Genomic DNA, 16,604 nt, shown 5'->3' on the forward strand with positions numbered 1-16,604 from the left:
ATAATGAAATATTTGCAATCATTAAAACTTATTTTTAATGTATATTTTGAAATGACAATGAGTTCATATTGTTTTGAGGAGATGAAATTAATTATACATTTTATTATTATCCCATTTTTAAATAAGAAAAATATTATTTATAAAACAATGTCTAACAAGGCATACATAAAGAAAAAATAAGAGTAGGTGAAGGGAACCGAGATATATTTTCTTCATTTTTCTAGTTTTGTTTTCATATACTGTTTCTATAGCTAGTTCATCTATCACTTGTGTAAAATAACTTGGTAAAACAGTAACCTCCCAGCAATGACTCTGGCTCTTACATATATGGATGTGTACGATGTGAAGGCATGTGCAGCGAATCCTCAGCCACCAGGGGCATGGGGGATAGCAGGATGGCCAGAGTGCACTCCCCAGACCAGCTCTCTAGGAGCCCTCTGGCCAGCTGCTAGCCATCACAGGGTTGAATGTCAGAGTGGCTGCCTCTATGAAAAACATGTATGTTTGGGTATGTCACATTTCAATGCCAAATACTTTCCTTTTGAAATAAATAATAAAAATACATTTTTTCACTTGTAGATCATGTAACAATTTACAGCATTTTCATCACACTCCACTTCATGTGATGTTAGAGATAGCATGATTTAATGGAAGAAGCACAAGGTCAAATTGCAGAGTGGCTGTGATGTGTAAAGCTCACCTGAGTCTCAGTTTGAGCAACTATAAAACAGTGATAAACATAAGGTTGATATGAGGGTGAAATGGGCAGCCATTTAAATATTTAGTTTTGCATCGGACACATACTCCCTCAATAAACACTCAATGTTATTTTATTAAGGTTTTTTAAATAAACAACCACAATAACACAATGAGATAAAAGAGAAAATGGGGATCAGTTTCCAATTTTTAGAGATATTGGAAAAAGACCCCCAAAATAGCTAAAATTGCTGAATAAAATTAATGGGAGCTAGTGTCTTATGATCATAATATCTGAGAACTGAATCCACTGTTTTCAAGTATCTTTTTTAGAACCTGAAGGTGAAAAATCAAGGTGTGTAAATAAGAAGAAACAAATGCCAATTTCCAGATTTTTGTGTGTGTGCTTAATTGGAAAATATAGTCAAACAATGGGTTTCTTCTATCTTACAAACACAGACTTTACGATAGGTTTTTCTCATAATTGAAAAAGAATTACAAAGAAAGACTATTTAAAAATGTGCATTGCATAATATTAAAGGGTGGCCAAGTAATGAATCAGTGGCAACATTTCAAATAGAACAGAAAAGATTGCAATATAGCATGCCTGGCCAAGAAATTCAGAAATTTGGCCATATCGAAAGGCTGTCTCCTCCTCTTGCTGTCCTAGACCCTTAAAGACTAATATGGTTATCTGAGAGAAAGTTATTTTTGCTTATATCTACTATTTCTCCATTGTTTTCAGTTATCTAATTACTAGCACTGATAAAAATAGTAATTTGTGCAATTTAAGTGACACATCTATATATATAAAAGCCTAAGCGACCGTTATAATGAGATGACCAGACTACCAGATGACCTACCGATAGCTATGGCATGCACTGACCATCAGGGGGCAGACATTCAATTCAGGAGCTGCCCTCTGGTGGTCAGTGCACTCCCATAGCCAACCTCCTGTGGCCAGACAACCTCCCCCATCCCTCCCCCTGGCCAGTCCCGATTGGTCCCGATCAACAACCAGGCTGAGGGACCCCACTCGTGCATGAATTTATGTACTTATGAAAGAAAACAAGTCAGCTGTTCACTTTTGCATTTATCATTGTTGGCTTTGGGAAAAGAAATTGTTCAGCTAATGTGTAACTGGTTAGCTGTGAGTGGATCAGTCCAGTGCTAATTGCTTCAATGAAGAGCATTAACCTGTGTGTTTCCATGTGTCTTTTCTCTTATAGAAAGCAGAGATTGCTATTGCCCCTCTGACAATCACTCTGGTCCGAGAGGAGGTCATTGACTTCTCTAAGCCCTTCATGAGTTTGGGCATATCTATCATGATCAAAAAGCCTCAGAAATCTAAACCGGGAGTGTTTTCCTTCTTGGATCCTCTGGCCTATGAGATCTGGATGTGCATAGTCTTTGCCTACATTGGTGTCAGCGTGGTCTTGTTCCTAGTGAGTAGGTTTAGCCCATATGAATGGCACACAGAAGAGCCAGAGGATGGAAAGGAAGGACCCAGCGACCAGCCTCCCAATGAGTTTGGCATCTTTAACAGCCTCTGGTTCTCCCTGGGTGCTTTTATGCAGCAAGGATGTGACATTTCACCCAGGTTAGTTCCAACAGTTTCTCACCAATTCCCCAGTATTGCTAAGTATTGTGCAAATCATCTCTCTACATGTTTTTTTCCCAGAAGGCAGAGCTTTACTTGAAGCTCAGAAAAAAAAACCTTGCAATTTCCAAATTAATCTGAACACATTCAGAGCCAAATTTTCCAAGAGAGCATAATATATGGATACATCCCATTGGAAATTGAACATATGCAACTCACCAGAATTCTCAAAAAATTAGTATAAATATTTCCTTCAATATTTTGACAGACAGAATCTAAATTGGAAAAATGGGATTCATTTTCTTTTTGTCTCCTTTTCAAAATAAAATGTTTTTGTTACTGTTGCTGGTCTTAATTTTTAAAAAAATCATTTTGAATTTTATTTATATCCCATGTATCTGTTGTGGCATTACCTAAATCCTGAGTCAATGTAATAGGCACTACATATGCATTGTTCTGTATGACAATAAATGACAAGCTAAGCAGTAGGCAGCCTAACCAATGCAAACACTACGTAGCTTTATAGAGATGTTTTTTCACTATCTGTGGAGTCATAGTTCACTCTCTGTGGATGCCACTGAGATGTTTTTCATTTGTTTGCCAAAAATGCAGCCAATCTCCTGTGCATAAACAAGTACCAATTTTGCCCTTGGAAAAAGTAGCTGAAGGCAGGAAAAACTGAAAATTAAATTTAAAATAGTGACTTATATCAGTGTTGCAAGTATATGGATTTTTTTTTAAAGAATCGTATGCATTCTCAAAAAGAAACAATTTAGCCACAGGACAGTTTGTGTCCTTAAGACCCGAGGAAATGGACCTGGAGAGCATTGTGCTGAGTGAAAGAAGCCAGTCAGAGAAAGATGGATATCACGTGATCTCACTCATTTGTGGAATATAATGAACAACTTAAACTGATAGAACAGACTGTCACTCCTCAGAGGGAAGGCAGGGGAAGGAAGGAGTGATGTCAGAGATCAAGCAAAGGACTTGTATACATGCATATAAGCATAACCAATGGACATAGACAATAGCGGGAGGTGAGGGGGAGGGTATGTGTTGCTGCTTTATGTGCCACTAAGAGAAAAACAATGGTGTCAACTAAGCCATGATACTGTGTTTTATCTCAGTTAATGTAGGTTGCATCTAATATCAAATATGCTAAATATTAAAGGGGGGGGTAATCAATGAATAAGTAAGTGTTCCTCTTTTGTACCTGAAGGAAAGGCATTAACTTCCATAATTCTGCCCAGTAGCAATAAAAAAAAAAAGTTCCCATGTTTTCAGTGGCATTTATACAGCTCATATAGCATAGGCAACATCCAAGTAGAATCATTCTTGAGTAGATTATCAGAAAACAAAATGATATTGCAATTGTTATTTTTAACCACACATGGTAAATTGATGGTGTTTCTTCTCTTTCTCTCTGTTGGTTAGAGACAGGAAAATGTGCCTTATCTTATCCATGTTTAGATCCCTCTCAGGTCGAATTGTTGGAGGTGTTTGGTGGTTCTTTACACTCATCATTATATCATCTTACACTGCTAACCTCGCTGCTTTCCTGACCGTGGAGCGCATGGTCTCCCCCATAGAGAGTGCGGAAGATCTGGCCAAGCAAACAGAAATTGCCTACGGAACGCTGGATTCAGGGTCAACAAAAGAATTCTTCCGAGTAAGTTCAGGGAAAAAACTAACAATGAAATGTTCATCATTTTTAAATTCAGGCAATTTTGCCAACAATGATGCTGTGGGCTCTAGCCCCTGTAGGCTTTGCAAGCACTGTTGTAACTGCTATGTTTAACGCTACTACTTCTATGTGGATTCTATAATCATTTTAGCTTTCAAAAACTAATTCATTTATTTGCATTGCAAGAGGGACCCTCTCTAAGCAAGAGTAACAACAAAAAGGTAATTACAACAACTTAATAACATAATCTATCTTGAAAATTACAGTGCTGATCATGCTATGATACTGCACCTGGCAAATTTGTATTTATGTGTGCATGCTTGGGGGCTAAGAGCATAAAAATGAAAGCGAGAGTGTTGTTTTTCAAAAAAAAAAAATAATAATGCATTTAACTTTTTGCATTTGAAACTCAAAACCTTAATTGCAGGTTATCTTCCCTACAGGAGATACATTATTCTATAATCTCTTTTGTAGTGCTGGATTTCAAAGCAATATATTTGTTTTCTCACAAGATAATGGTAGCAAAAACTATTAAGTTTTGAACATCTCTGTGAGACGTTGTAAGGCCTTTTGTTCAAATAAAGTTGTTCAAAGTGACATAATTGCATTTTACATATGAATATGATCCCTTTGGCTTGTCTTTAGGATGGTAGGTATATTTGTTGTTTTGCTGTTTTAGTTGCTTCCTTCATGAGGATGATTTTTTTTTTTTTTTTTTTTAATCAGTGACCCTCCTTTACTCTGGTTCTACTTAAACCCAGAGATACAGGATTGGTAAGGTCTGATCAGAGTTCAGGGTTCATTTTGTGACTTCAGAACGAAAGTATATAACTACATAGTAATGAAGGCATCTTGTTTTACTTTCAATTGCTTAAAGAAGACAAGATATAGTTCACTTATTTCTTAAGCTTTTGTGGAAAAAAATGAAAGCCCTTTAAAATATGTACACATGTAATACCTTAATCAATAAAATAAAAAATAAAAACAAACAAAAAAGAAAGTTTCTTGCTTATATACAGTTGTTGAGAGATTACACTTTGATTTTTAATGCATATATTTTTGTTTTCTCATTCCACTTGGGAATTAAATACAACAAAATGTTCTACTCCTTGAGAAAGACTTAACTTCATGTACATGAAATTCTATTTCATGTACATGAAATTTTATTTCATGTACTTGAAATTAAAAAAAAAAGCTATTTCTCTTTTTATTTATTTATTTTATTAGATGTTTTAATCCTCACTGGAGAATATTTTTTCCCATTGATTTTTACAGAGAGTGGAAGGGAGAGGGAGAGACAGAGAGAAACACTAATGTGAGAGAGATACATTGATTGATTGCCTCCTGAATGGACTGGGAGCGTGTAACAGAAGTATGTGCCCTAGTCAGGAATTGAACATGGGACCCTTCAGTCTTCAGACTGATTCTTTATCCATTGAGCCAAACTGACTAAGGCTATTTTTCTTTTTAAAAATTATTTCATTATGCCCAGCCAATGTGCCCCAATAGTTGAGCGTTGACCTATGACACAGAAGGTCATGGTTTGATTCCAAGTCAGGGCATATGCATGACTTACAGGCTGGGTCCCCAGTAAGAGTGCAGAAGGCTGCCAATTGATAATTCTCTCTCATTAGTGACGTTTCTACTTCTCTCTCTCCTTTCCTCTCTAAAATCAATAAAACTATACTATACTTCGATTATAATATTCTGTTACATTACAGATGTTTACATTAATACTAAATCAAAACAAATCACTCAAAAACTCAGTCAAGCCCATCTCTGGGCATTGTTTAAAAAAGACACCACACACTGAATAACATCCTTGTCAACAATGTGGAGTGTTGCTAGTAGAGATAATATAAAATGTATAAGTTAATTAAAAAGTAGTAGTGGATTTTTCTAAAATTATAAATCATAGTCATGACAATAAGTATCATAAACAACTGTTTAATTACTGAGTATATTCCAGTCTATAAAGCTTAATAATGAGATCATATTGTTCTAACATATTTTAGCACAACCTCTGTGCTTACCTGGAAATTTGTGTTTATAACTGCTTCCACCCAAAGTAGATAGGTAAAATTTAGTAACTTTGCCTAGAAACCATTATCTGTATTTATCAAAACAGAGTACAAGTTTATGCTATACGTTGCATTTTACTGGAAAAAAATGATGGCTGATGTGTATGTAAATATTTGCAAATTCATCATTCTGCCTTGAGTGACAAGGGAAAAAGAAACATCACGTTGATTCCTTGAAAACATTTCAAAAATAACTCACTGTAAAGAACTTTTCCAACAAGCACCCTGAACATGTTTATTTCTAATTTTTATAGGGCTTTGCAAAGCTGCTCAAGTTCTGCCACCTGGTGAGGTAGATAACAGAAAGTACTGATAAGAAATAAAGGAATAAGGCTAGTGCTCGCCAGCCTGCACAGCCTTTCATTCAAACCCTGTGACCTTCCTCCCCCCACCCCCCGCCCCCCAACTTCAGTTCTTAAATTGAGAGAGTTCTATAAGTGTAGGTATTTATTGTTGCAGAACTGTCTGAACCTAATGGGGCCAGCGATATAATGTTCCTTCAAGGCACTTTCAGGAATGCATAAATTTGGGCTCCCATAAAAATCTCATTCATTTTCCTCCCCGTGTTCTCCCTCCTTTCCCATAGAGGATGACCTGGTTTAAAGAAACCATTTGTCTCACAGGTGGAGTAAACAGAATGTGAAGGGTATTTTTGTGCTTGTCAAAATGTGTTCTCCTAGGAGCACGGTAACGATACATCTATCAGCTCCACTCCACTGCCTCGGGCGCTGACCTGTACTCTGCGCTTCAGAAATGTCGTACGTAGTTATAACCAACTGCGAAGAGAATGAGGCCACGGGGGGAAATTACATTGGAATTCAACTCTCTCCTTTTTTGGCCCATTATGAAACTTACATGATCATGTTCAGGACATCCTTGTTAAGCATAAGCATGGAGGTATTTAAAGAAAGTCTGTTACTTGACAATGACAGTCTTGCTGTTTAGGTATTTTTACATTAATCTATACCTTATTTGAACACACTGATTCTCATTTCCATGTAGATTTTATCCTGTGCCTATTTCAGTCATCAGTAAAATCATGATTGCATAAATGAGGTGGATTACTACCTTAGGGCTGATAATATTATCAAATAGTGCCTTAATGAGCTCTTAGTCTTGCTGCACAAGCTACGAGAAATAAAAATAATTCACCTGATAACCATGTGAATATTTACTGTAATGAGTGACATTTGTACCTACTGGTATTTTCCATTAAAGGCAAAAATAAAATAATACTTAACTAATGAAAAATTTAAAAGACAGACATTAAAAACTTGTTTTTAAGTAATGAAATAGTGCTTTATATCAGATAGTTTTCCATGCATTGAGTTTAACAATAAAGGTTAAATAAGTCTGAGATTAATTTTTTAATTTCAAAAAGTAAGACTTTTATATTAACATTGCTTATTACCTTGAGTCTATCCACTCCCCAAACCTGATCTTTAAATAACACAGTTGAAGGTTTTAGGGACTTGAAAAGTCCATTGTCACTATATTTCTAAGTTTGCTGGGTCTGTAGAAATGACCTCGTTTTAGCCTGTCTCATCAAATTTATAAAGATATGCTTGCCCTCACTTTTTAGCAAACACCCTCTTGTGGTCACAGATAAGGAAAGGGGATTTATTTTCAGCCCTTCACTTCTGAGTCTCTCCACCCATTCCTTCACCATCTGAATGTGATTTTATCCCAGCCATTCCCCTTTAAATCAGAATTTCTAAATATGATATTAACTGAGTGACAAAGCATGTAAATGTTTTTCAAAAATATTACTTTCATGTTTCTTTTATTTTCCACTGGGAGTCAATATTTTACCATTTCTATAATTCTTAAGTCCTGCTAAATGTAGCTATGGATTTCTCTTCTGGATTTGGGGAGAATTAATCCAACTTCTTTTGAACTTAAGGTACACTTAATTCAATATATTTAAACAAAGATAGCAATAATATCCTCACATCAATATTGTAGGAATGGACTTCTAAAATATATCAATGCCCAATGGTACTTGACTTCTAAAAAGTAAATTATTTGCTTTGATATTATGTCTCATTCTATAGTTAAATTGTCTTTATAATGACCAAGCTCTAAAAATACTCTTTTTCTCTTTTGCTATGTTAGTTTTGTTTAGCTATTCTTTGTTCCTTTAATAAGATACAGAATAATAACTGGAAAATTGTCAAATTACTAGCTTGATTTAAAAAATATTTTAAAAACATATCTCAGTTAAAATAATACCCAGATTTTATTTCTTCTGTTTTCAACATAGTATATAATGTAAAATATATAATATATGTGGAACTCAATATCTTTTTGGGTGAAACTCTCAAGTTATCAATATATTGTTAAAGTCATCATATGCCTGAAAGGTATTTAGCAACGCTCTCCTAAACTGAAATGTTCAAAACATGTATTTTAAGGGCAGTCTGTATCAAGTGACCCAGAGAGTTTATAATTTTCAGAGATTAGAACTTATAAATGGGAAGAGTTAGTTCTCTGGGAGATAACTCAATTACTAAAGCTGGAATAAGTGAGGCCTGGCCACACAACCTCCCTATGGGTCTCATTCTGAACTCAAATACCCTCAATTTTGAAGCAGAGAGAATCTTTATAGCTTAATCGTAGTGGTGTCAAGGACTTCCATAACGGGAGGACTTCCTCACCCAGAGGTAACTTCTATTACCTTAGCACACACGCCCATCACAGTCTTTATATCATGAGATATTTTTTCAGGTGTTAATAACATAAAACATTTCATAAGCCTCTACAGGATGTCTATTTCCCATCTTGATATTTATCACCATTTGAATATACATTAATACAAAATATCTGGGTTTTTTATATGTCCATCTCTTACTGTGTGTGGCTTATTATACAAGTATATTGACTAAATCCCATCTTATAAAGCCAAAAGATTGAATACAACTTTCATGAGCTTCTTTCTTTGACCACCTGAAAAATTTGCTTTTGCCCCAAACCATGTATTCTTCATTTGCTATTCAAGATACTTGTTTTTTGAAGATCTGTTTCTTGATAAGTCTATGTTCTGGTAAACAAAGGAAGGTCAGGGTAAATAAATATACATTCTATTCAGGATCTGACCTCAGGCATAGATTTAACTCTGAATGAAGACACATTACTTTTTATTTGAATTCAAATGCAAAAATTTAATACGTTGTCAATGAACAAATGCAATTCACTAGATGAAAGTCTACATATGATATTATAATATCAAATATCAAAAGGGAGTCAGCCTTTTCTATTTTTTATCAAAAATATCCGTTGGGGACATTCGAGTTTATTTGGATATATTTTCACATTTAAATGTCTCTGTGGATGAAAAAATTCTAAATGAACGCAAATACCAGCAAAGAGATCTGGATAAATTAAGTGGGGGTGGTAATGTAGAGAGAATCCAAATGGACAAAAATAAATATATTTCTTGGCTGAAATCAGGGAGTTAAAATGACTAACTCTCCAAAATATAGTTGGAAAACAGAAATCACTTCTCTTTAAAGTTTACAATATGCTCTATTTGGAGATTTTGTAAGAAAAAGTCTAAACATGTTTTGGTAGACTTAGAGTTTGATTCTTGTGTTAGGGATATTTGGTGTATATTTTTTCCCCTTGTGTTCAACTACTTGATATAGACTGCACTTTTTAAAATAATATGTTTTTATTGATTCACAGAGAGGAAGGGAGAAGGAGAAAGAGATAAAAATATCAATAAGAGAGAATCATCAATGGGCTGCCTTCTACACACCCCCTTCTAGGGATTGAGCCCTTGACCTTAAATCAAACCATGACTTCCTTCCTGGTTCATGGGTCAGAGCTCAACCACTGAGCAACACCAGCCGGGCTAGACTATATACATTTTATTATAATGGTTTTCATTAAAACTTTGAGGCATGCAAAAGGGTTTAAAAAGTAATATACTAAGTCTCCTTATTTCTTATAATTCAAGTGCAGTGTTAAAAGGTATTTTACAAAGCTAAAATTAAATCTTACTTGGTCCTTTTCAAATTTATCATGAATGTGATGCAAAACATGATTTTATATGTTCAGCTCTCTTTATATAAAGTTCTGAATTTAAAAATAATAAGTTGTTCTTTTAAGCACTTGAGTAGAATCATTCTTACGACAAGAAATAACAGCTTCTTCAAATAACACTTCCAAATGTCATTTCGATGATTTTCTTAAATAGTTTTAAAAGGCTATTTTCTCATTGTAAAGTCTTGTTGTTATAGCACATTGGGAGATAGAGGGCAATGGGAAAGTACTGGACGTTTTTTAATCCTTATCTTGGTTCTGTCGACATGAGCTTGCTGCTGCTTCTTTCCTGGATTTCATTTTCTTCTCATTTCCTCCAGAGATCAAAAATAGCAGTGTACGAAAAGATGTGGACCTACATGCGGTCAGCGGAGCCGTCCGTGTTCACCAGGACTACCGCGGAGGGCGTAGCTCGAGTCCGCAAGTCCAAGGGCAAATTTGCCTTCCTCCTGGAGTCCACTATGAATGAGTACATCGAGCAGCGGAAGCCGTGTGACACCATGAAAGTGGGAGGAAATCTGGATTCCAAAGGCTATGGAGTAGCCACGCCCAAGGGTTCCTCATTAAGGTGGGTGGAATAGTATAACAATATAACATGTGTTGTTATAGTATTCCACCTTCCCTGATGTCCCTGAGAGAGTTATTTTGTTTTGTTTGTGAACATGGTATGTGTGTTTGTTTATCCGTTTTCTTTTTTTCTCCATTTCATATCTCTGGTCAACAATCAGGTAATTTATTTTTTTTTTAATTTTAGAATAATCCTAGTTGACGTATATTTTTTTAAGGCCATATAAAAACCAAACTGGTTGAACACTAGCTGCTTCCGGCGGGCCTAAAACATGGGTAGCAAATGCTTCTCTGTCGCATCAACTTTTTTTGGCCACTAAAACCTATACTCTCATTGTATCGGCAATAATTCTACATTTTATCTTTTTTTTTTTTTTAAATTATGCCTGCCTACTAGTTTTTGAGTAAGACGACATCCACCTCTTCGTAGCAAACCACTTTTTGCCATTTCAATGTTTCATTTATTATAACATCATTATATTTTAGATTATCCTGAGGTTGTGTTGGTGCTAACTTTGTAATCAGATCTATTTACAAATGCAACCATGATCACAGGGAAAACGGGCTCTGATTTTATGGTGCTTACTCAAGCCACACTCTCGCCTGTTTGCAAAGAGAGTGTGGTATAAGTAAGATCTGTAAAATGAGATCCGATGGCAATCCAAAACTGTTCACACGTAAACCCCTAAGATGTGATTCGTGAGCAATACACATGTAGGTAATCCACATGTGTTAAAAGTGAGACCTTCATTCTTAAGGAAATGTTGGTGAAATCTGCCCTTTTCACCCTTTCGGTCCAGGACATAGAGGATTCACATGTTTATGTCCAGGAGGCAGAATTTCCCGTTTTCCTTAAGGAATAAAGGTTGTTGCTGTTGAATTGCTGGGGCTAAAGCAAAGTTGGAGTCAAACGTGGTGACTGACAAAGTACTCTGGTCTCAGTGCTGCTTAGGAGAGATTCGTGCAAAGCACAGATACAGATTCAAGAAGAAATCAGAGTCTTTTCTAAAGGACTTAACCAAGAACCTGGTCTTGAAAAACGATGTCTCTGGTAAGCCTTTGAAAAAAAAATGAAGGTAATGAGACCTGGACTATTGCCCAGCAGGAATGAAAGCAATATAAACACTATGAGATTGCTTTCATTGGTTTCAAAGAGGGAACTGCAATGTGTTTTGGGTCTCAGTGTTGGGCGGAGGAGGATTTGAGACAAATATAAGAAACAAATGCTATTGCTGGAAAGGGTGTACTAAACCAGTATTCTGTTTTTTGCAAGCCACACTGTCAAAATTAGTGAGGGGCTTGATGGTTTGTTCATAAGGGGCCATTTTAAGAGGAGACAGGACAAAATTAGCTAGGGAAGACAAATTTGGGTGTGGACTGTGGCAATTCCGAAGCCAGGTTTATGTGACCATCCCTCCCATATGGAACTGGAGAAATGTGCAGGGAGAAAGCCGAACAAATAAATTATCCATCGCTACCCCAAAGACTTCAACCATTCAGCAACCTCAGCAGGCTATGGGAGGGTTGATCTTTGAGGGTGTGTTTTATATAATACAATGTGAAAATATCTAAATTCAATGAGGCCAAGTAGCAAATAAATTTTTACGTAGGGAGCAGTTATAAGAGCATCTTAGTGTAAATAATTTAAAAGAAAGGGGAGGGGAGAGAGCCACAGTGGTTCACATGTAGATCAGTGTTCAGACTATTGATTCCATTCACTGGGTGTCGCTTTGGCTCTTAATTAATTCTCTGTGGACGTAGCTGCCTTGTCCTCTGTCTTGTGTCTACTGATAAAGTCATGTTCCAGGGACTGAATTTGGCCTTCAGATACGCATTGATGGCCTGACTCACATTGATGGCAAAAGTTCCCTCTTAAATGTGCCACTTTGTCAAATCCACACTACAGGGCTTGTTTGGGGAGAAGCTGAAGGGCTTCGTCTGTCCAGAACTGTATAATAATCAGCTATTGGCTTCCTCCTCTTTTCCTGTCCTTCCCTGGATCTTGTTAATGAGGCAATTGTGAAACACTGCTTCCTGGATGGAGACTTTGTTTATGAGCTTTGTGTTATGCATGCCACAGTTTCCTGAGCAAGCTGGCCCCTGCATGCCAAAACCACAGTCATTTTGTCCTGTCTTTGAGAACATTGGAAGGACACTGAAGGCTAATCCCCATTCACCTAACCCCCATCTCCTCACTCCCCCACTCCCAGCTCAGCTAAGCAAAAAGCTCATTAAGCTTAAATTCTCATTCTGTTTTGACTATGATCCCTCGGTCATAAAAGAGCAAACTAATATAGAGATTGACTAATAGGTACCTTCTAAATTAATGATTTAGTTTTCAGAAGCAAATTCAAATTAATTGTATCCATCAGAGCAAGATCCAGAGAGCATGCATGCCTGCTTCAAGAGTACCTTGAAACCTCTTTGCCTTATCTGCTCAGTACAAACTAAGTCTGTTTTCCTCTAGGATCTATCTTCTTTAGCCAGGTCTTTAGGTTAATAGCTGTGGATATCATAAGACTTGAGTGTTTTCTTGTCGTTAATTATGGTTTTCTCACAAACTCTGCTGTTTTGATTCATTAGGCAGCGTGAGACTTTAAGAAAAGGAAAACAGTAATTTATCTTTTATGTAAGCTTAATCAGAGAATAACTAGCAATCTCCTGCTGGTCCAGAGTGTTTTCAATGTCTACACCTTACTGTTTAATCAAAATCCTTCAGAAAAGAGCAAGAGTGCGGTATATGATCAGGATAGAACATTGGGACTTGGGTTTTAATGTAGACTTTAAAACAAATGCAATCAGGATCATCACAGAGTATATCTGTGACTGTGTTAAAAATATCACAGCAGAGATGACTAGCACCCACTTTAAGACAGATCATAATGTGCAGACTTCTTTATTTTCCAAAGATACTTTATTTCAGACTAGTGTTTGCTGGGCATAAACGATAAAATGTCAAATGATTGAGTTATCATAGTTCTCAGTCCCAGAAAGTTAATAATTATGCTCAGCCATTACTGTTTTATTTAACTTTTGACATAGGTTCACTAATTTTTAGGTGATAGAATGATGCCAGGTATATTGATGCATTTAAATTTAGAATCTATAGATTCCCATAGGAAAAAAAGGAGATATAATTATAAGTAAATGTACCTATAAGCTATAGATAACAATGAGTGAAAGAACTTAGATCTTACTGTCATTGTTATTTATTTTTCAAGTTACCTTCTAAAAACCTTTTTTAGGTCTTCAGGGACAAAAAAAAGTAAATCTCTTATTTTATATTATTTCTCAACTTTCTCCATACGTTGGTATTTCTTTTGAATCTTCTTTCCACATGCACAGTGTAATTTATACTCCTATCAATCTCATGGCCTTTCTTCCCATCCATTCTTAGACAATCCAAAACATTTATGAAAACTTTTCTCTCGCTGAGAATTGTTTAAAGATTGGTATTGCAATAGAATGTAAAGTATAGGTAAAAGAGGAAGTATGTTTATTTTGACTTTACTATAAATTTTACTATAGTACAAATATATACCATACTATAATACTTATTGCATAGTAGATTTTTATACTTTACTATCAAAATACTCTCCTTACTATATTATCTATATTGTAGTATAGATACTATGCTCTTGACTTCACTATGCAATAAATAAAATGGATAAAGGTTGTCTAGAGTGAATCGTAATTTAGTCAATGCCGATTCACTATTAAGTGGTTGTTAGGTGAAAACACCCCATTCAAAGACGTGTGTGGTATCTGGTACCTGCAAGTACCTCCAGGGGACAAAGCAGTGAATCATAGTTGAGACTTCCCCTGAAGTTTTGTAGGGGCTTGTATACTTGATCCTAATAACTGAAGCCAAGTCTTAAAAAACTAGCCTCCTATAATTTCTGTTCAAATTTTGCCTTCTCTAAGGATGCTTATGGGACTGTGTCTGAAATAAGACAAATGTTCTGTCACATCCCCCTCCAAAAAAAAAAAAATGATGTTTCAAAAAAAAAGCAGTCCCAAAAGACCTTCAGCAGTAATTGGGGGGGGTAGGGGGCGGAATGAAGTCCATGAACTTGCTGGTGCCCAGCAGCAGGGACCCCTGGCAATGTGCCTGTTGCTTTGAAACCAGACATGTCACCCTTAATTCACAAGAGGCAAATCAGATCCCAAAGTACTAGGGTCACAGGAGGAAGAAGTACTGAGAATGAGAATTAAAATAGCACATCTCCCATTGGACTCTTCTTTACAGTACTTAACTCAATCACTGCCCACATAGGACACTTGGCCCCCATCTAGATCGGCATCAGGGTAAGTAGAGTTCTCTGTAGGGGCTGGACTTTGAAGGATTTGTTAGGACAGGTGTATTAAACTTAATATTCAAATTTATGTATGAAAAATATATTATCCCTAAGGAACCACTTTCCCATTAGACATTAGCGAGACATACTTAGTCATCAGTTCAGGTATACTTGGAAGGTTTAGAAAAAAGTGTTTCTCTGGATGTAGTATGCAAGAATAAAACTGTAGTCTTTTTTTGGGGGATAACAAGTCAACTATTAGTACTTAATCTAGACACTAAAAAAACATAGAATTATGTATTTTTAAGCTGAGTACTTAATATTACTGAGCAGCACTTGTCCTCAAAGTGAATAAACTTTTAATTTGTTTTCTGAAACGAGTTGCAGGTGATCTGAACACAATTTTTTAAAAGTATTATAGGAAGAGAGATGTTTTTGCTTATGAACATATTTCATTTTTCTTGGTTCTATATTAAAAGATGCTACATATAACAGTGGTTTTTTTTTTAATCTATGTTCTAGAATGTAGTCTATTGGGCTAGAGAATTAGAAAACACACACACACACACACACACACACACACACACACACACACACACTGATTGTACCTTTCAGCATACACCCACAAAAATACACACAATCCCTGGTTGTGGTATGCTTCAACACTTTCCCAGTTTGCTATTAGAGATGCGATGTTGATTGTGGATTGCAACCTTTTTGCATTCACAACCTGAGATGTCGCCTGGAAATGGTGTCAGTGCTGCATGTGTCCCAGAGCAGAACAAGCTCCTCTAGGATCCACCCGCTTCCCCCTTCCCTTTCCAGATTCTGAGTACCCTAGGAAACAAAGCTGTCCACTGCCATTGGAAATCTAGAGTTTTCATTAAGCTCTTTCCTACAACTAAGAGATTATTGAAATTACAGTTCCCCATGAAAAAAAAAGGGGGGGGATGCTTTTTTGCTATTTCTTTAAGACTCACCAGGCATTATTATTCATTTTTGCCATTCTTCCCACTAGGAAAAAAGAAAAAAGCTGATCTGATTACCCTCTATTCATTTGCCAATTCATTAAACAGGTAGTTTCTGCATTAACTGAGCGCTCACCAGGCCATTTTTTCGTTGTTCTCTCTCGAGGACGCTTTGTGAGTTCTATAGGTAACACCATGGTTGGAAAGTATCTAAATTCAATGTGTAGCTATGGTACCTTCTCATCATGAGGCTAAGGAGCTGTATTATACAATAGTAAGTTGCCTAAGAAAATGAGTGATTTGTGGCCATTTTAATTTCTATCACTTCAAGGAGAATCAAATTGAACAAGATAAAACTGCTGCAAAGGAAGTTTGATAGTTTAAGCTCTCATAACCTGATCTGATGAAAGATCTCAGACAAAATTTCAATTCTGATAGCTCTAAGAAAAGCCGAAACTATTGTTAATTCCACATAACTGCTTATAAACAAATTCCATAAAGATAAAATAATCTGCCAAAAAATACCTTCATGATAAACAATTCAAATTCATTCAGTGTCAACAAATAACCAATGTGATGCAGGACCCATACCCAACCGAGTCAAGCAGCCTGACCCACACATGTAACGTGTATTCAGGAAACATAATGTGTGGTACCTGAGACCAG

General features: G+C 36.2%; 1 protein-coding gene across 2 annotated transcripts in view; it reads left to right on the forward strand.

Annotated features, from left to right (window-relative positions):
* GRIA4 (glutamate ionotropic receptor AMPA type subunit 4) overlaps positions 1-16,604 on the forward strand; it is a 388,414-nt gene that overhangs the window by 334,156 nt on the left and 37,654 nt on the right. For both annotated transcript variants that reach the window (XM_036426588.2, XM_036426593.2), the window contains exons 12-14: positions 1,926-2,296; positions 3,767-3,965; positions 10,426-10,673. In XM_036426588.2, the coding sequence (XP_036282481.1) occupies positions 1,926-2,296; positions 3,767-3,965; positions 10,426-10,673 (818 nt within the window). The remainder of the gene's footprint in view (positions 1-1,925; positions 2,297-3,766; positions 3,966-10,425; positions 10,674-16,604) is intronic.

This window comes from Pipistrellus kuhlii, unplaced genomic scaffold, assembly GCF_014108245.1.
Source record: "Pipistrellus kuhlii isolate mPipKuh1 unplaced genomic scaffold, mPipKuh1.p scaffold_m20_p_9, whole genome shotgun sequence".
In the NCBI taxonomy this organism is placed as follows: Eukaryota; Metazoa; Chordata; class Mammalia; order Chiroptera; family Vespertilionidae; genus Pipistrellus; species Pipistrellus kuhlii.